We start from the raw sequence: 20,540 nt of genomic DNA, 5'->3' as shown, positions 1-20,540 counted from the left end.
AAACTTATGCCACCATCAATCTTACGGTTAACTTAACAACACGTAATGAACTTGAAATACCAATAAAAATAACGTTTTGATTGCAAGTATGTTGCACAGTAACATTGGAGGCCAAATTTCAAATGTACGGCGGGGAGTCGTTTTGGGATGGAGCAGAGCAGGTGCAACCGCCACCATGAAAATCAGAGGGCAAAGACCTTTCTGTGTAGCAAAGTAATTGGTGGTGGGGGCCGCACGTGACAGATTCATGGCAACCCATTTGCAGCTCAGCCCATTCATGGCGGCACATGCCTTCAGCAAGCTATATCAAATTATCAACAGTGGACGATCTCAGATTCCCATGTGATCGTACGTGTCGTGCACCCAGTCAACCACGTGGCACGTTAGGACAAAAGAGATGTCAGTAGTTCGTTGATCACTGGCTACTGGAAAACAATGGGTCAACATTATCTGTCAAAGGAAGCAATGTTACATGGCAACCTCCGTCTCCCCCTCACCTTAGAGCATCTTTACCTTATTTTTTAGGGTAACGCTATATTTTATACTAAAAAGAAGAGGAGTTTGATTAAGCCACATAACGGACAATCTAATTTAGTATCGAATTCGTTATCTACAAAATTTGAATCTAAGACTTCTTATTTACAAATGAAGAAGAATACCACTAAATCATAGTACTGAGTACTGGATAACAATAGGTCAACATTATCTGTCAAAGCAAGCAATATGTTCCTTGGCAACCTCCGTCACCCCCTCACCTTAGAGCATCTTCCCCTTGTATACAAGAAAAACTTCGAAAAATGATACACCAACTACGTTATCCGTACAATTTGTACCATAAAATTTACATTTTTGTGTTGACGTGGTTCATTAAATTGGATTTGCCTAAATATTTGACTATTCTCTTAAAAATACTTTTAGTAACAAAATATATTAATATATTTCTCGTCACGTGATATAGATTACATACGCTCACTACTGTTTGAAATCTGCCTCTGATTAGGATACCACCGTTGTCATTTACATAAATATTATTCTCCTCCATCATCTAGTTGTTGTAAATCCTCTCACATGGAAGCCACGGTTGGGCCCCACTCTCCTCACAGCACACACTTGTCCTTATTCTCGTGATAAGCTGATTTTTGTCGGGGGAGAGCCATATGTTTTGCTGTTAGGTTTGAATTGTCTAATGACCAATTTGCCTAATCAATCTTATCTATAATCCGTTGGCTAATCATATCACTATATCACCTGCTTTGACGTACCAATGTTTTGGTTTATGATTAATCAAGTTGAAAACACCAATGATAAGCCTACAAATGGAAGCAATTGCCCAAAGAAGGTGGGTGGGTTCAACAAACTTACATCGATCAAATTTAGTGCAATTGGAATTTCTACTAATTAATAAAACACTCATTATCAACCAAAATTCTATGAAATTACCAGTTTAACCCTTTAATTAAAACAAAACATGAATAAGAAATATGGGGCAGAAATGTAATTTCACACAACCAATTTTTTTTTAAAGCTCCATCTACATGTAATCATAACATATCTCTAATTAAAAAAAAAAAACTTTTCACTCTCACATTTTCCATCACTCTCTTCCTCTCTCCTTCTATTTCAAAAACAAAAATACAAAAAAATTTCTCACCCACTTTGTGTGTGCCCCTAGTAAATAAATAACGGATGACAATTAAATTTTGTGAAAAATGATGTGATACGATTCAGTTTTATGAATCTAAGCAAACGTTTCAATTGTATCATAAACATAAACATTCTAAGGCGTAGCATGACTTTGCCCTCTGACAAATTTTTCTAAACACTAACTCGTGATTCATTTCATAAATTTAGGAATATGACATACTCAATTCCGGATTATAAAATTATGTAAAAATATCTTATAATTTTGATTTCACGCGATATTCTTACACTAAATATTACACTACAATAATGTTTGAAGTTTGAAGTTTGAAACACAATGAATTACAAATATTTTTAGTTTTGTTTTATATACTTAATCGCCCATCATAATCATAGTTAGAACTTAGATATGGATTGTAATTGAAAAAAAGCAATAATTAGGGGGGTGGGCCAAGAAACACCACTTCGGAGTTTGGAGTGTCATCTCAAAAACCATGAGTAACCCGTCATTAGCACAAAAACAAATGCTATTAATCTAATCTAACGGTAACTAAAAACAAATGCTATTAATCTAATCTAACGGTAACTTACCGCTAATCCAATTTCCCCCGGTAAACGCAATTTCTCGAGACGCTCGTGAGCCATGACCAAAGGCTGGTGGACTGGATAAGACATTCTCAATTTACAGTTTTTTTTTAGAGAACTTTAACGAAAAACATCTGGTACTGTTCACTCTAACGAAAAACCACATTTTTACACTAAAAAGTCAATCATGTTACTATTAACTTTACCCTTTATTTTGTCCTTATTATTAAAAATCAAAGTTTTCAAGTTCTTTTCATTAGTTTTCCTTATTTTTTAAGGGTTAATTTCATATTTGCCTCATAAATCTTGAGGATCTTTTCAATTTGGTCCCGTAACTTATGTTTTTTGTTTCATACTTCAATAATAATAAGGAATTGAACTCAACGTCAAAGTAAGTCAAATTTGAGACATTGCTTTTACAATGCAAAAAAAAAAAAAAATCTTTGGCAAGTCGAAAACATGTTTACAAAACATATTTTTATTGACATAATAACACGTGATTTTTAAATAATTTTAAGTGACACATTTACTTTGAACAAAATTGTCATCGTCTATTCCCATATGACCACTTCTACCCATGGCAAGGCATATTTTGCTAATAAATGGGCAAACCAAACAAATTGATTAGGCCTAACATTTACCAAAACTGAAAAACTAGCTTTGACATTAAGAAGTGGTAAACGACTTAAACAAACAAATGATGTAAATGTGTCTCAATGTAAGTGGTCATTTTGGTGTTACATTTGTTCGTTAAACACCTTAGCAACATAGATTTATTGTCCATCTTCATCCATCTCCTTCAATATACAACCCTATATGTGTATAAAATCTATCTTGATAGTCTACAAAAGCATTGACAGCTAAGTGTCAGTCCAAAAAAGTTCCTTGATGACATTGTCAAAATTGAAGATTGTTTTAAACAAAAAAATTGTCGAACATAATTGAACACGTCATTAGTTCTGGCAAGTTTTGCAACTGAAGCTACTGTTTTATGTACTCAACACATTCTTAAAGTTCAATGACAAATTGAACATTGTCGAATTCATGAGTCGTTCCAAATCATAAAACTTGTCAAACATTGTTGAACCCGTCACTAGATTTGACAACTTTTGTAATTGACGACACTGTTGTCGGTATGTTTAAAATCCACGGACCAACTTGACATTGCCGAATTCATGAGTCGTTACGACAAAAAAAAAATCTCTCAAACTAATTGAACTGCCATTATATTTGGCAGATTTTGTAATTGACATCATTGTTGTCCATATTTTACATTCTTAAAAGTTCATGAATAAATTTGACATTATCAAATTTACGAGTCATTCTAAATAGAAAAATATAATCACACACGATCAATTTTGATATTTTTATAACCAACACATTTTTAAAACTTCAGGAATTAACTCGACATTGTCGAATTCACTAGTCGTTCTAACTTTAGAACCTCCTGAATATGATTACACCTCCATACTTGGTAAATAATGCCATGTTTTCCATTTTTAATACATTCTTAAGGAGCTCTGGACCAACCTGAGACACATTACTTAAATACCAAAGTGAAACAACCACTTCATATTGGGGGTCAATTTATAATAATGATGTTTCAAAAATAAAATAAAGTTTTACTTCCCTTTCCACGGACAGGGCGTAGAAGCGCAACGGAGCTGATAAATGGCGGACTCCAGAAAAATCTTTTAGCCAGATTTAAGGAGTGTGTTGAGGTCCGTGTTCTCAAGCTACTACATTTGTCGCATTTCGCAACACCGCACCAACGACGTAGGCGGTTTTGTCTCTCGAAAATCAAGAGAGAGAGAGAGAGAGAGTGTTGTGTCTTCTGTCTGTGTATTGAACTTTTTAGAGAGAGAAACAGCGAGCGAGAGAGAGAGAAGTGAAAGAAGAAAAAATGGGGAAATCTACCTCTTGCTTCAATATTATCACCTGCGGTAAGGATTCAGCGGACAACGATGACCTCGAAGCTCCTGAGGTATTCTCGTTAGCTCACGGTTTCTGCATTTCGGTGTTTCCTATGACTTTCCGTTTTTGGTTTCGTTGCTGCCTATGATTCAATTGGTCTGTTTTCATTTGCATTTCGTTAATTTATAGGTTTGTAGCAGCTACTTCCCTGTTTGGATTTTGAGAGATTAATGACTTTTCTATGCGAAGATCTGAAGAATCTGATCTGCATTTAACATGTTTAAAATCTGTTTGTTTCGTGTTACCAAACGGAGCATTAGAAGCTGTTATTTGATTAAGAATTGACACTTGTAAACCACGATTTTCGATTGCGAAAAACGGTAGAGATTCTTTATATCTGAGTAGTTTGTGTGTAACTTCTGCTGATTCAGTATAAGCAGGATAAATGCAATCCTAAATTCTAAAATTATCTACCTGTTAATTGTCCGAAAATCGTGTGATTCTCAAGCATATCTGGTTCATCATAACCGCCATTTGCAATTTAATAATATTGTCCGAAAATCGTTTAAATTGCTTATTGCAGTTAGTTGCTTCATTGAGGACTTTGTTATATGTGCGTGTGGTGTATTGATCAATGTTGTTTCGGTTTTTTTTAGAGTAAGAGTTCGAGTGACAAGCGCGGATGGAGTTTCGGGAAGAGATCTGCACGGCATCGAGTGTTGAGCAACACTGTTATCAGAGAGACCCCCACTTCTGGACATAAGGAGATCCCAGAATCAGCTGCTCTTAATTTCCAACCACCAGCGAGCACTACTGTTCCAGAAAAGATATCGGTTATACATTGCACTGACGAGAAACCCCATTTGGTAACTCCTGAGAACCCAAAAGTATCCCAGACTGAACAGAAGGTATCCCAGACTGAACCAAAAGTACCGGAGACTGAACAGAAAGTCCCCGAAACTGAACCAAAAGTATCCAATACTGAAAATGTTGCAGAAGATGAAAGAGCAGTCGAATGCAAACCGGATGAGTCAGATGTTATTTTTGTGCAGACAGCTTCCGGAGGATTATTGGTAATTTTTCTTGTTGATATACATGAATTCTGAAGTATATAATTAGTAGCATTCCCAATAAGATATTCATTGAATTATTAACCAGGCTCAGAAATCATTTGTGGAGCTTGACAATGTTGTTAAGATGCAAGCTGCCGTTCGTGGGCATTTGGTCCGTAGGCATGCTGTGGGAACTCTACTATGTGTTCAAGCTCTTGTGAAAATGCAAGCTCTTATTCGTGCTCGCCATGCTCGTCAAGAGATTGACCATAACTCTAAGATCTCGGTATGCCACTCGGTTCAAATTAGAATAATCTGCTCTCTATAGGCCATTATTCAAATATTTCTTGCCTTAAGTGATCTTGTTCATAGCTTCATTAATTTGTTTGATGGTAGTTTGTATGGTGTCTGTTAACTTATGCTAACCGTCCTTGGTCAAGCCAATAGGAACAAGTCAGAATAATGGTAACGCAGAATATTAACTGTACTTGTATAAAAATGATTAAACGTATGAAATCCAAATGCTAGGCGTTGTTTGATAGAGATAGCCTTCCGCTTAAATCGCTTGTTGTATTCAAATTCTTAGAGAAAGGTAATGAATAGATTGTGTGACTTTCAATACAAAAAGATCAACTAATAACTGAAATTTGTCGCAATTCAATGTCATAAAGATTTCCATCATTGTGAGGTTAGCTAATCGCATTGAGATTCAGTGTTATAAGATCTTCAGCTTGGGGAGGTTAGTTTATTGCATTGAGATGCTTATGTATTGTACGTCATATTGTTTACCTTATTCCATATCACGTGTTGTATTCACCTTCTGAAATAAAGGCATAAGTGGTTATTTCACAATTGCAATTTTTGTTAAGTTATTTGTTATTGCTATTATCAGCCCATAATCCCTGTGGAAATGTTCTTTGAGACAACTTAATAGTGTTTTTACTTGTTCCTGATGAATTTTCTGGATTTATTTTTTCTGTTTCAGGAAAAGGAAAAATCAGTAGCCAAATCGAATATAACACACACTTCAATTGAGAAGCTACTGAGGAATAGTTTCGCCCGCCAGGTATACTTAGAAATCTTTATCTGTTGTGTTTTGCTTTTGCAACTGCACTCCTGGCTAATTTATCTTTCATTCATATATACTACCTAAACTCATACTTTCTGAATTTAAGTTGTTGGAATCATCACCGAAGACCAAACCTCTTCATGTCAAGTGTGATTCCTCTAAGCCCGGTTCTACTTGGCAATGGATGGAGAGATGGACGTCACTATCATCGCCGTCAACGGTGGATATTGCAGAGTCAGAAAAAGCAGTGCCAGCGATGGAGAAACAGGTAAGAAAGGAAGAAATTTCTGAGTCCCCTGGGGAATCTAAAATTCAAGATGAAGAGATATCAGACTCAAAGTCCAGCATCACGGAATCAATAGTGCCATCTGAAAGTGAAGAGAATCTGATTACTTATGACGCTGACAACTTGAACTTTCAGGCAAGCCATCCCTATATTGAACAGCCTCAGTTTCAGAATATCAGTATATCTGATGTGAAAGAGATCACGGAAGAGATAAATTATCTTCCAAATCAAAGTGTGCAATCAAATGCAGATTCTCAAGTGGAGCTCAAGTCCATTTCTGGGAAGCCTGTCACGGAAACTGAACAACCTAAACGTTCTATGAAAAGATTAGCCTCAGAAGATCTAGAAACCGACGGAAAGAAATCTGTATTCGGATCGAGGAAAGTGAGTAATCCTGCATTTATTGCTGCACAGTCAAAATTTGAAGTGCTGAGTTCAACTACCAATTCAGGTAGATCAATTAGTCCATCCTATCAAGATGATGCTGTAAGTGAATTACAAAGGAATGCATTCTCATCTGCGGTGGATACTGAAATCAGAAAGGAGCTCAACGGGGCTGAAAACCCAGTCACCCATGTATCAAGTGTTCAAGTTGGTGGCTCTGAGTGTGGCACCGAAATCTCCATTTCTTCCACCCTTGATTCGCCTGATATATCTGATGCTGGAGCTACGGAACATGAGCATGGAGCCAAAGCTAACAGCACTGAAAATGCGGATGTCCAAGCCAAAGATTTACCTACAATCCCAGTCTCCAACCTATCTGACCCAGTCTTTGATCAACCAGAAAAGGTTGTTAATGGTGAGATCGAAAATTCTGTGGTTGCTGTGGACTCCCCTCAAACAGAGTCTCAGCCGGAGAGAACTACGTCTGATCTGCAGAGAGAACAGGACACCGAGGCAGGTAATGAAGCATATGCATCATCCCCAGAAGGTTCTCCAAGAAGCCATTTGACTGTCCCAGAATCCCAAGGAACACCGTCCAGTCTGGTATCTGTGAAAGCTAAAAGGTGCAAAGCTGACAAGAGTGGATCCAACCAAAAACGTAAGTCTGCTTCAGCAGGAAAGAAATCTCCCTCTAATCCAAATCATGATTCTGGATCCAGTAAAGATCAGAAAAACGGCAAGAGACGCAATTCATTTGGTTCAGCAAAACCCGCCGCCGATAACATTGATCAAGAACCAAGAGACAGCAGTAGCAACAGTTCCATCCCCCATTTCATGCAAGCCACAGAATCTGCAAGAGCAAAACTTCAAGCAAATCTCTCTCCAAGATCGAGTCCAGATATGCAAGACAGAGACATTTACGTAAAGAAGAGACATTCCTTACCTGGTACAAATGGAAGGCAGGGGTCTCCACGCATCCAGCGGTCAATGTCTCAAGCACAGCCAGGTGCAAAGACAAATGGTATGCATACTTTCTCATGAATCATCTACTTGATTACATTGCCAAAAAGCATGATTAATAATTTCGTATAGGGTATAATCTCTGCAATATAAACCGATTTCTTACTGCTCGAGTGCTGCTTCTTTCAGAGAGAAAATGGAACAGGTGAAGAATTGAAGTATTCGGACATCTTGAAGATAACAGTGGCAGATGACCAGTCCTTAACAGGAAATTCGGAGTCTGGTGATTACATGACTGGTAGTACTTCAGATTGTAACTAGCTTTTTTCAACTTGGATAGCGCCTGATTTAACGACGCTAGTTACAGGGTTTTCCTTCTATAAATATAAGACGCCGAGAGACGTTTTCATGTACATTTTTTCCTTTTTTTACAATTGGTATTCCGTAACTTGTTCCAAATGGTATAATCTGCTGTGTGATATGATTTGGGTATGGTACAGATGCTTTGGCTTGGTTATCCAAAGTTTGGGGCAAACTATAAGGTGAAGAGCTTTGGAAAGCTTTTTGCCAGGTTTTATTGTAATAAACTCAATTTTCTCTTATTTCTTTGTTTGCATTATTTCATAATGTTAATTGTTACATTTTTTCGATCGGTCTCTAAACAGATGTTTGAAAACTCATCGAGGTAATCACTTGTCATGGTCTAATTGATTTTTAGTATCGAAAATTCTTTTTGTGCCATTCATACATCGACAAGTCTCTGCAGTGTTGTACATTGTTATTGCTTTACTCCTCATAACATCAAACAAATAAACCAAAAAGAAGAAAAAGAAAAATCCCGGGAGACCTAGGACTCTCGCAGCTCGACATATCCTCCGCCGGGCTGATCGACATCCCCTCCGCCCCACTCCATTCCACAGGGTCCCAACCAACCCCCACGTCCTCTCCGATGGGGCTGGGATCCTCTCCTATTTGGTCTATATTGTTCTTACCGTCCACGCTTCCTTGTTCTGCTCCGTAAGGATGAAGGATAGACCAACGATCTTGCCAGCTTTCGGATTGAAGGGCAATCGCTTGATCAAGGAAGGGTGTAACTTGTTCGCTTGTAAGGCTTTGTGACCATTTAACTCTTTGTGATGTCTCGGCTCCCGGTCCATAGCATTTGTATTGCCCATAGTAAACATGACTTAAGTTGTTGGGTGCTAGTCTCCATCCGTCCCAGCCTTCTGGAAGAATCACGTTTGACATGTAAGTATACGCAAAGACGACTGTCGAATAGGGACCCCACGGCCGTCCTAGTAGTGCCGTTTTGACGCCGGTGACGATGCATGCCAAGAAGGTGAACCCCGATTGATCGGAAGGCGCATACCTTCGTTGTGCCGTGATCGCTCCTTTGTGCTCCGAAAGCGAATGCAAATGACACTTCTCGAAGAAAGAAGCAGCGTTTCCGAAAATGAAATCGGTGTCGCCTTCAATGTAGCAGTGTCCGTAGTAGTGCCTGCCGACGTGGTCGAACAAGGCATCTTGCCGAGACAAAATTCTACATGCGTAGAATGCTGCTCTATCGGCCGAGACTCTTAGCGCCACTGCTTTCGCACCAATTCCATATGTATTCTGCAATGAGAAAATTAAAGTATTCGTTAATGTGCATGCATGTGAAGAAATTGTCGATAATGTATAGATAATGTGACTGTGGTTTAGGGTTAATATGTAAGTACGTTTTGCTGGTTACAATGGTAACGACACATTATCAATGACATATCGACAATCTGTTCTTTAGTAAATATGAAACTTGTTTCATAGGTATATAATCGTACCTGAATGGTGATAAAGCGGCCTATAAAATCGGTAGCCAACACGGTAAAGACGGCAACATCAAAAATCTCTCCGCATTCGTTCCATATTATTACGGTCTCATGTGCAGTACCCGTGCCACTTACTGTTATATAGGGTTTGTCCGAAGGTACAACTATTTTTTCATGGTACACACCAGGCTTGACCCAAATAAACACAAGCTGAGCATTACCTGACGGCACGGCGTCGATTGCGTACTGTATTTTGGTGTAATCGCCGTTGCCGGATTTGTCGACGGTGATGAATCTTTTCCAGGACCTCGAGATTGCTTCAGCTTCGACTGGTTGAGAGAGCACGACCATGAAAGCTTGCATTAGTATTGTCATGACGAATAAACACGTGAAATTAGCAGCACCACAAGCCATGATAATATCGCACAGGTGAAGAACAGACACAACCAATTGATGATAGTTCAAGATATAACACGGATGTGTGTGTATACATATATTTATGTAGTCATCTGTAGGTGAGGAATATATAGGATAGTTTACCATATTCGATAAGTATTTAGGATTTCCCTGTGTAGGTAGGCAGGATTAAGTTTCCGCCTTTTCAACTCAGTTCGAAAAATCAATTCAGGAGAGTATCAAGGATAAAAATGTAATTACACTACAAGAGATAATGCTTATAGGTGAAGGGATCTTAGTTTGTTTTGGAGGTTTTCTTTTCTGTTAGATGTGATAACTTTTGTATGAATACCCAAAGTGCAATGTTATTCATTTTATCAATGGAAAAATACTTTTCCTAATATGGTATCAATCGCCTATTGTCTCACGACACCTCTTCGATCCAATTTTGCCACTTCTCTCTGCATCGCCTAATCTTCTTCATCTTCTCTGATTAATCGATCGATTTCTTGATATTGATCGGGATTTTTTCTTCAACCTACCGCTACAGTGACCTCTGCATCTCCTTCTTAGGAATCGGATTCTCCTGTTCATCCATTTCCTGATGCAATCCCCAACCCTAATTTTGCGATTTCTTCTTCCATTACGATCCAAAATATTGGATCCATGGTTCCAATCAAGCTTACTTCTACAAATTACTTGACATGGAGTGTTTTGTTTGCCCCGATCTTCCGTCGTTACAATCTTACTGGTTTCATTGACGAAACTATGGCGGCCCCTAAATTTCTTATTGATTTGTTAGGGAATCGAACTGCAACTCTCAATCCAGCCTATGTCACTTGGTTTAAGAATGATCAAAACATTCTTATATGGATTAATTCAACTCTTTATGAATCTTTAATTCCTTACACGGTTGGTGTGACTTCTGCTCGAGAACTTTAGGCGAAATTGGAATCGCGACTCGCAACTGCATCTCAATCTCACATTCACAAGCTTCGATCTCGTCTTCGCAATCTTGTTAAATGTGAATCAACTGCTGCTCAATATCTCTAGCAAATTGAAGAAACCGCAAATGCACTTTCAAGTGTTGGTGCTCCAATTGAAGATTCAAAACTCATCTTAGTTTCTCTTCATGGATTACCTTTCGAATTTGACTCTTTTGTGGATGTCATTCAATTTTGTATGGGATCTACGACTATTGATGAATTGCACAGCTTACTTCTCAGCAAATAGATTCAACTTAATAATCGGAAGAAAACCATTTCAGCTGCACCGTTTCAAGCATAAAACTCTTCTGCTGGTATTCTTCCCTTGCTTGCAAACCCTAATCCTCAAGCTTTTGTTGCTCATCATGTTTCTAATTTCAACAATCAAGGTCGCAATGTGGAATGCAATTATCAGAATACAAATCGTGGCAATTATCAGAATCGTGGAAACTACAGATTCAACGATGGCATGAATAGTTATTCTCGCAACACCACTCAAAGATTCAATCGCGGAGCTCACAACAACTACTCTTCCAACAGAAAGATCATTTGTCAAATTTGTCGTCAATCAAATCATGAAGCCTGTGACTGACCTCATTGCATGGATCAAAATTACAGTGGCATATCTTTTCATTCTGCTATGGTTGCTAGTACTTCCAATTCTACACCTATCTGGATTGTAGACTCTGATGCAAGATCGCATATGACGAATTCTTATGCAAATCTTCATACTCCAGAAGCATACAATGGCCCCGAGCAAGTGTATATTAGAGACAGCAAATGTTTGCCTATTCTTTACTCTGGTTCATCATCTTTACATACTCCAAATAATTCATTTGTGCTTAAACATGTTTTACATATCCCTGATCTGAAGCATAATCTTCTTTCTGCAAATCAATTTCTCCTTGACAATTGGTGTTCCATGCATCTTTATCATTTTCACTTCACTATGAAGAATCTTTCTTCTAGGATGATGCTTTTTAAAGGTCCAGTTCAACATGGCTTCTATCATTTTCACTCATCATCATCCCCTGCTACTTCTTATCAAGCATTCATTGCATCTATCAAAGCTCTAAGGAATCTCTGCCATCAAAGATTGGGCCACCTTTCTGTTAAGATCATCAATAAATTGGCATCTCAGTCATGTATTTCTGTTTTTTATGGTTCAAATAAGACTTTTTGCTAAGATTGTGCACTAAGGAAATCATCTAAACATCCACATCCAATTCTGTAACCACATCAAATCCCTCAAATCTTGCAAACTTATCAGCCTCTGCAATTCCCTTACATCATACTTCTTCACATTCTACCTCTCATATCAACATTCACCCAATGCAGACATGATCCAAGTCTGGAATTTTCAAACCAAAAGCCCTAACTGCAACTAAACACCTTATTCCTCCTCATCTTGCAGTTGATTATGTACCTTCAACCTACTTACAAGCTTTTAAACACCCTCATTGGTGCACAACAATGCAAGAGAAGTTTAATGCCCTTCTCAAAACTGGTACTTGGTCTCTTGTACCTTATTCATCCTCTCACAATTTTGTGGGATGTAAGTGGGTCTTTCGGATTAAAAGGAAACCAGACGACTATATTGACAAGTATAAAGCCCGTTTGGTTGCTAAAGGTTTCACCAATAAAAAGGCCTGGACTATACTGAAACTTTTAGTCCAATGGACAAACCTGTGACTATTAGACTCATTTTCACTCTTGCAGCACAATTTGATTGGGTCCTAACTCAACTAAATGTCAATAATGCCTTTATACATGGCACACTTACTGAATCAGCGTTTATGCAACAGCCACCTAGCTTTGAAGATCCAGCCAAACGAACTCATGTTTGTCAACTTCACAAATTACTCTATTGTTTAAAACAGGCTCCTCGAGGTTGGTATGACAAACTTCATAATGTTTTGCATTCTCTTGGTTTCACAAGTTCTCAAAGTGATCATTCTATGTTTGTGAAGAGATCTCCCTCTTTGGTCTTCATCCTAGTCTACGTAGATGACATATTAATGATTGGTTCATCTTCTGCAACCTGTCAAGAAGTTATAACACAACTCAATGCTCTTTTCCCCATTAAGAATCTTAGATCTCTTGACACAAACAAAAATAGAGGGAGCTAAACCTTGCAACACTCCTCTAAGTACAACCAAACTTGATCACTCATCTCCTCTCCTTGAAAATGCTTATGAATACCGGTCTTTAGTTGAAGCTCTTCAATATTTAACCTGGACAATACCTGATCTTAGTTTTGCAGTCAATTTGGTGTGTTAGTTCATGCACAATCCAAGAGTCTCACATATGCAAGCAGTTAAACGCATTCTCAGATATCTCAAGGGTTCCCTTGATCTTGGTTTATGGTTCTCCAAGTGTTCTAAAGCTCCATCTATTCAAGCATTTTCAGACGCTAATTGGGCAGGGTGTTATTTGGACATAAGATCCATTGATGGTTACTACATCTTTTTTGGCAACTCACTTATTAGTTGGAGTTCCAAGAAGCAACCAAATGTTGCTAGATTATCAACAGAAGCTGAATATCAGTCTCTTGCAAATACAACGGATGAAATCACTTGGCTTTGCAAACTGCTTACTGATATTGCTTATCCTCTACCTCATTCTCCACAGTTATGGTGTGATAATGTCTCTACAATATCCTTAGGAAATAATCTTATTTTTCATGCTCGAACCAAGCATGTTGAAATCGATTATCATTACATTCGTGAAAAGGTTATGGCAAACCAAGTATATGTGCATTTTGTTTGTACACATGATCAAATAGCTGATATTTGTACCAAGTCTCTCTCCAAGCCCAGGTTCTTGCTTCTGAGAGACAAACTTCAACTGTGAGTTCCACAGTTTCGTTTGAGGGATGATATTAAGGATAAAAATGTAATTGCACCTACAAGAGATAATGCTTAGAGGTTAAGGAATGTTAGTTTGTTTTGGAGGTTATCTTTTTTGTTAGCTGTGATAGCTTTTGTATAAATGCCCAAAGTGTAATGTTATTCATTTTATCAATGGAAAAAATACTTTTCCTAATAAAGAGTATAACAATATATGTCTCTCCCAATTCAATTGGGACCCATTCCTATGCTCACGTTGTATAATTAATCTATGTATTATAACATATGTGTAAAGTGCCGGTGTCATCAAATAATGTGTAAAGATTGGACAAATAAGGAAATTTCTTGTTGAGTTACGTACTTTCTTATACATTTCTAGGGAGGGGGGAGTATTGTTCATCTATATCAAGTATGTGTAGATAACCCAAAGCCTCGATAGTTAGCTCTTGGTCTTCCAATCGAGTGTCGGTTGTCATAAAACAATCATGCGACATACGCAAATGGTTAAAATATGTAGCCACGAGCAATAAGTTTGAAACACCACCACATTATTTTTGTCAATGGAAAATCATGACGAGTTATATTATTTTTTAAAAAATTTTCAACTTTAAAAATCAATAAGGAAGAAAAAATTTCAATGAAAAAAATAAAATAAAATAGAGAAGATGATACGATCGGTACTTTGATACCGATTCGATTTGAATAAAGTCCCTAGAACTCTAGCGACAACTCCCCATTCAAGTCGCTAACTTCATACTGATCCTCCCTTTTCAATTTATTTATTTATTTTTGTTAATTTTTTTTTATTTCTCTTACCATAACAACAAATTATCATATTGCGTCACTTTTTATGCAAATTTCTCTTGTGGGCGACATGGTTAATCTTTCCAATATTAACAATATGTATTCACTTATATTATAACACATTCACGAATTACAGCACCTAACCGTACTCCAATCTTTTCAAGTTGTGGGTTTTTTTTATATCTTTTGGGGTCCATATTGTTTATCCAAAATTAGAATATCAGGCTCAAATCATAGTAGAAAATTTATAACATTGAGCCTGATTATGTTATAAATTTTCTAGTATGAATTGATGTATATGTCGATATCTTGCATGGTTGTTGGATTGTTGGTACATCTAAACTCTTCATTCGTTCGATGTATATATTTGAAATATATACATCGAAACATTCATTATTTTTGTAAAAAGCATGATTTTTTTGGGTAGTGCTATCTAAACACTTTTTTTTTTCACACAATCCTCTCAATTTTCAATTATCAAATTAAAAAAAATTAAAAAAATTAAAAAATAAAAATTAACAAAAATGTGTAAAAATAAAAAATAAGTGTGTGAGAACTTTCCTCTCTTTTTTATTCCAAACAAGTACAACACTTTAAAATCATCATTTACCGTACAAACTACAGGCCGTGGTCACTCAAAAACCTTAGCCCACCCGAAACCAACTAACCGAAAAAACCCCGGTTCGCAATACCAGCGCGTGATTGCCATCTTCGCAACAGGCAAAACTATCCGACACGCCACGCGCTCATTTAAATGACAAAATGAAATTTTAAATTAAAAAAAAAAAAAAAGGATAACAAAAGGTGGAGGAGGAAAAACGCCGAAGCCCAAAACCAGAGGAATTTTATTTTATAGCGTTTCGTTCCGTTCGACGAACCGCCATGGTTGCGATCGCCGTTTCGCGACGCACAGAGAGCCTCTCTGCAATTGGATCGCGTTAAATCTGTACAGTTAGGGTTAGGGTTAAGTTATAGAAAGGGGATTTTTGACGCCGACGACGCAGTAGGAACTAGGGTTTCGAATCTGAGAGAGCTGCAGGGGTTTTAGATTTCGATTGGGACCCGAAATTGTTGACCTGAATTTGAAACTGTGACTAAAAGTTGGAATCGAAGCAGGAAAAGAAGGGTTCTTGGGGATTTTGTTTAACATGCGGGGATTGCACAAAACGAAAAGGATTTCTTGGGCTTCAGATGTTAATCTTTGTCAGGTAAAGAATGCATTTTTCAATGACCAAATCTGATGATAATAGTCGATTCAGTAGTTTCTGTTCGTTGAATGCGAAATGAGCTGGAAAAGAATCAGCTATCTGAACTTCTGTGGATTGTGTTATTTTGTTTGATATGTATTCATATGTATTGGTTTGCTATGATGTGTAGTTATATGCTGCATCGTTGGAGTTGATGAATTGTTAGAAAATGTATGTTAAAGTTCTCCACTTTTGGTAATCGTTTCGTTCGTTTGAAGTGATTCTGTGTCGCATTGCATTGCATGTGTATGATAAGTTGGTCTCAGTGTCATATGACAATTGACAAAATTGATGGAGAAAGAAAGCCTTTTTCTGAATTTGTATGCGAAGTTTTGTGTTCAGAAATCAGAAGCCACTCAATATGGACCATCTTTTATTTTCTGTTGAGGCTTAACGTTGAAATTTGTATCCTCTGCAGCTCAATCAGTCGAATGTATCATTAAGGAATTACTATAGGCTTCTTAAAACAATTTTGTGTTTGGAAATCAGAACCCAATCAATATAAAACCATCGTAGATTTTTCATTAAGACTTAAATGTTGGAATGTGTTGCATCTGCAGCTCATACAGCCCCATGTTTCCTTATGAAATTGGTATTGTGTATTCATGAAAAGCAGAATATGAAATGATGAAACAAGGTTAGCCTTTTTAGCTTAATCTACTTTCCACCTTTTCGTAAAGCTGTAAATTTTGAAAAGGTAAAGTTCGAAGTTGTTGTCTTGGTTCTGTTTGATGAATTAATCAATTGGAACAGTGTTAAGCACAACCATTGGATCACTTAACGATCTTTAGGGCGAGAATGACCATTGAACACCAAGGCAATATCTGCATCGTTGCAGCAATCCATCATTCTTTGAGAAAAAGTGGCTTAAAGCTTTGAAAGATTAGCAACTTATGAAGAAGAAAGTGAGATTAGAACAAATGCATTCTTGTGTACAAATACCAACATTGAAACTTTTTATGAAGAATTCGTAAGTTGGTCGCCCTTTCTCCAATATAATTTCAAAAGAAGATAATATGCAATGAGGTTTAAAATGAATATACACGTAAATGAATGCGAAAATCACAAGCTAATTGTTAAACTAGTTTTCACTGAATTTGGAGCAACTTTGAGAATGTTGATTGATAACTGGCCATGCTGGGAATAAAGGGGGATAATAAGAAATATATGCAAGTTAGATATTTTTGAGGAATTATAAGGTTATTGGTCTTTTGCAACCGTGACTTCTCACCAGAGAAGTGTTCTCATTTCCTGCTAAAAAGGTTCTACGAGAACAATAGAATAGTGGGGTGATTGTAGTTTCCTAGTGTTAGATAAAATGAATGGAATAAGCATTATCATAAACCTGGTCATTTTGTGTAGCACTTTGTTGAATAGCTTTATTTGGATTGGTGACTGACTTTTCTAAAACCATCAGAAAAGGGCCAAAAACTTGAGTTTTTTGTTTTTTCAAGGTTTTTTGACGGCGTGCATTTGAATACAGTGGCCACTTCTGCATTTCTCTTTTTGAATTGATTGCATTTGGTATTCTGCCATAGTTGTGTTCGTGAATGGTTTGTTGTTGTTGTTGTTGTGATAATTTGTCATGACAAATTATGTGAAAGGTTCTTGTGTTTGAGAAAGGTTGAATCATTTCATTAGGGAACTTCTATTTCAAATTTCTTGGCTGTATTGTTAATAGAGTTTATTGTGTCATTGCATAAACATGAAGTTAAGTTACTCCGAAGTGTCATCTTTGTTATTTTCTTTCTAAAGTTGTTCCTTTTCTTTTTGTTTGAAGAGGAGAATAAGTCCAAGACTTGAGCCACTTCCAACATGGGAGGGCCATATCATAAGGATAACTTCCACATTATCTGCTGGGGCATGCAAGGCTATCAAAGCTAAAGGCTTGTTGGGGTCTTGGGTGTGCATCCGGATAGCATTAATATCACCTCTCAGAGTGTGATACGTGATGCATCTTTTGTCGTCTTTTTTTTTTATATTTATATTTATTTTTATTTTTATTTTTATGGCAAGTGCTGGTTTTTTGTTCAACCTTGTCTTAAATATTTAGTCAAAAGTCACTCTCAAACTATGTTCAGAGGATTCCTATCTCTCTGATACAACATCAATAATTCTGTTAAAGCCATCTAGAGTTTACTGTGATGTCTGCCACTTCTTTACTCTAGACGCTGTTTCATTATTGGATGTACTTGCTCGTATTAGTGTTGGCCGAAATAAGTTTGTTTTAAGAAGTGGGTTGTCTAGTTCATTGCCCTATATAGTTAGCAAAATCCTCCATGCTAAATCTGATTTTTGTTGAGCTATATACGAATTGATGTGTCCAGTACAATCTCGAACAAACTGATTACAAGTGACTGGGTGGAGATGGACATGGGAGGATTAAATGCAGTGATATGTATTCACGTTAATCTCTAGTATAGTTTAATTGATTTTCTATGATCTTTATTTCTTCCATCTGTGCATTTTTTCTTTTTCACTTCTATTTTCATAATTTGCTTTAAGATTTTAGTCGTGTTATTATTTGAAGGAGAAGTTAAGCCAAAGATTTCTGAAGTTTCCCTGTGCATCTACACTCAGCATTCTGAAGAAGTTTGTGGAAAATGATGATCAACGATGTTGATATATTAATGGTAGTTTAAATGGTTATCGTACTGATGCTTCTCTGTTAAATAGGTAAAGCTGTTTCTCTTGGAGGAATCTCCTTCGCAAGTTGGGCTGAGCGCTCAAGATCACCTCCAAGTGAAGGCATCTTGGCTGTCACATTCATCTGGAACAGGCTCAGATGACACTCTACCCCCTGGATTTGAGGGAGCTCATCCGGCAAATCAGCCGCAGATTGACTTGTCTCAAATTCCTTTGATCAAATGGAGATGCCCTCCTAAGGTAAAGTAAACCTTTGGCTTGGGATTTTAATCTTGACCAATATACCTTGTTTCAATAGCATGTATGCCTTGAAAAATATTGAATATTAGTTAATACATTTTTTTTTCGAATTATACTAAATTTTAACAGGTTGTGCTAAACTTCACTTGGCAAGTGGTTTCTGGGGACGAAAGCAAAGAGATGGAGATTCAAAATCAGAGAGAGATAAGAGTACTGGAAGCTGTTTATCCACGGCCATCTGCCATTCCTTTAAAGTTCGTCACTTTGCTTTCTACAATTTTGGATTTAAGTTCCACCCACCCATGAACTCTAACAGTATTTCTTTTTCTGTGCACAGCCCCTCTGTTTTGGCAGATGTTGAGGACTCTAGTCATACTGGTGGGCAACCTCTTATCATACCTATTACTCCTATTGAAGACGAAGATGCAGGAGGTGAAGCCTCATCCGAATCCGTGGAACCGTTTAACAATTCCACAAGCTCGCAGTCCTTTCTATCCGTTCATGGAATTTCGGCTCCATCTCAAAACAGTATTCCTGACAATGGAAACCACATACCTGCAACACTTGGAATGCCTATTGCAGCAGAACCTGATGTTGTAGCTGCTGCCCTTGGTGCAATTGTGAATAACAATGAGCACGGAAATATGATTGATCATGAATTGCTCATTAAGATTCTCAGCAACCCGAAAATGATTGAGAAATTGGTTACAGATCAACAACCAATAACAAGGCCACCCCAAATGGGCGTATCAGATTCATCTCACATGATCAGGACAGAAATCAACACACCTTCATCAAGTGGACATTTCTATCCCCCACCACATGTTGCTGGAATGGGACATTTTCCTGATGCACGACTACCTCCTCCTGCATCAATTTCAGTTCATTCTTCGCCTTCTGTTGGACCACCTCCACTAGCAAAGGACATCAACTACTATAAAAGCTTGATTCAACAACATGGAGGAGACAGGCAGGACAACTTTCCACCATTTGGAAACCGACATAACGATCATTCATCTGTAAACCAAGAATCCAATAATAACTACAAACCAAGAGATTCAAAGCCCAAGAATATGAAGCCTTGCATATACTTCAACAGTGCAAGGGGATGCAACAAAGGAGCAAATTGCACATTCCAGCATGATGCATCGTTCCAGCCACGAGGTAGTAGCGTGCCGGAGGTGCACAAGACAAAGAGAATGAAAATGGATAGGGAGATCAGCAGTTAGTCTCGCTACTACTACTTCCTGTGTGTACATCTTTCAAATGCGGAGCCTCCTAGTGTGGCTCAAAATTGCCTTTTGCGCTAGATTTTGTCAAAATTTGTTTAATTTATATTGTTATACCTACCCTTCTTTCTCCATATGATATACAGGTGCTCAACGTAACTCCGTACTGATATCAGTTTTGGCCAAATTTTCTGCAGAATATATTGAAATTTCGAAAACTATACAATATTTGTGTTTGATGCGGATGTGTATCAATCAAAGCAAGAATCGTAATTTCCAATCCAACTTGCACCCAACACCTCCAAAGAAGGAAAATTCTTGCTGTAAGAGAGAAAATTAGAGTTTGTGCTAATTAAACAAAGTCTGATTTTTGGAAAGCTTAATTAAGTCGAACAAATTTATCTAGTTTTTCTTGAACCACGTCATCATTTAGTACCCCATTTTACG

The 20,540-nt window shown here is 37.4% G+C and overlaps 3 protein-coding genes across 5 annotated transcripts; 2 read left to right on the top strand and 1 right to left on the bottom strand.

Moving 5' to 3' along the window:
• The first annotated feature begins 3,922 nt into the window (after nucleotides 1–3,922).
• LOC126605684 (protein IQ-DOMAIN 32-like) lies at nucleotides 3,923–8,539 on the top strand. 2 transcript variants are annotated; one of them, XM_050273108.1, is made up of 6 exons: nucleotides 3,923–4,210; nucleotides 4,797–5,213; nucleotides 5,305–5,478; nucleotides 6,178–6,258; nucleotides 6,368–7,952; nucleotides 8,081–8,539. In XM_050273108.1, the coding sequence occupies exons 1-6, from the start codon at nucleotides 4,130–4,132 to the stop codon at nucleotides 8,098–8,100; spliced, it is 2,358 nt and encodes a 785-aa protein (XP_050129065.1). In that variant the 5' UTR covers nucleotides 3,923–4,129; the 3' UTR covers nucleotides 8,101–8,539. The 2 variants fall into 2 exon arrangements, with proteins under 2 accessions (XP_050129065.1, XP_050129064.1); XM_050273107.1 differs by having other exon boundaries at nucleotides 5,299–5,478.
• Nucleotides 8,540–8,573: 34 nt separating this feature from the next.
• On the bottom strand, nucleotides 8,574–10,221 carry LOC126605699 (putative pectinesterase 11). Its single transcript, XM_050273129.1, has 2 exons — nucleotides 9,709–10,221; nucleotides 8,574–9,505 (listed from the first exon to the last, which is right to left on the bottom strand). The coding sequence occupies exons 1-2, from the start codon at nucleotides 10,108–10,110 to the stop codon at nucleotides 8,693–8,695; spliced, it is 1,215 nt and encodes a 404-aa protein (XP_050129086.1). The 5' UTR covers nucleotides 10,111–10,221; the 3' UTR covers nucleotides 8,574–8,692.
• Nucleotides 10,222–15,517: 5,296 nt separating this feature from the next.
• LOC126605694 (zinc finger CCCH domain-containing protein 6-like) lies at nucleotides 15,518–20,319 on the top strand. Of its 2 annotated transcripts, XM_050273123.1 has the most exons (5): nucleotides 15,518–15,939; nucleotides 17,759–17,881; nucleotides 18,655–18,864; nucleotides 18,994–19,118; nucleotides 19,202–20,319. In XM_050273123.1, the coding sequence occupies exons 1-5, from the start codon at nucleotides 15,880–15,882 to the stop codon at nucleotides 20,091–20,093; spliced, it is 1,410 nt and encodes a 469-aa protein (XP_050129080.1). In that variant the 5' UTR covers nucleotides 15,518–15,879; the 3' UTR covers nucleotides 20,094–20,319. The 2 variants fall into 2 exon arrangements, with proteins under 2 accessions (XP_050129080.1, XP_050129081.1); XM_050273124.1 differs by lacking the exon at nucleotides 17,759–17,881 and having other exon boundaries at nucleotides 15,520–15,939.
• The last annotated feature ends 221 nt before the right edge of the window (nucleotides 20,320–20,540 follow it).

This window comes from Malus sylvestris, chromosome 15 (genome assembly GCF_916048215.2).
Source record: "Malus sylvestris chromosome 15, drMalSylv7.2, whole genome shotgun sequence".
Classification (NCBI taxonomy): domain Eukaryota; kingdom Viridiplantae; phylum Streptophyta; class Magnoliopsida; order Rosales; family Rosaceae; genus Malus; species Malus sylvestris.
Note: the sequence above shows the minus strand (reverse complement) of the source record. Positions and strands in the feature narration are given on the sequence as shown.

Coding starts and splice junctions, on each gene's coding strand:
- LOC126605699 (XM_050273129.1), bottom strand. CDS start 10,110: ATGGCTTGTGGTGCTGCTAATTTCACGTGTTTATTCGTCATGACAATA. Junction 9,506..9,708: donor GCCGCTTTATCACCATTCAG/GTACGATTATAT, acceptor TTCTCATTGCAG/AATACATATGGAATTGGTGC.
- LOC126605694 (XM_050273123.1), top strand. CDS start 15,880: ATGCGGGGATTGCACAAAACGAAAAGGATTTCTTGGGCTTCAGATGTT. Junction 15,940..17,758: donor CAGATGTTAATCTTTGTCAG/GTAAAGAATGCA, acceptor TTTTGTTTGAAG/AGGAGAATAAGTCCAAGACT. Junction 17,882..18,654: donor AAGGCTTGTTGGGGTCTTGG/GTGTGCATCCGG, acceptor TCTGTTAAATAG/GTAAAGCTGTTTCTCTTGGA.
- LOC126605684 (XM_050273107.1), top strand. CDS start 4,130: ATGGGGAAATCTACCTCTTGCTTCAATATTATCACCTGCGGTAAGGAT. Junction 5,214..5,298: donor CAGCTTCCGGAGGATTATTG/GTAATTTTTCTT, acceptor ATTATTAACCAG/GCTCAGAAATCATTTGTGGA. Junction 7,953..8,080: donor GCCAGGTGCAAAGACAAATG/GTATGCATACTT, acceptor TGCTTCTTTCAG/AGAGAAAATGGAACAGGTGA.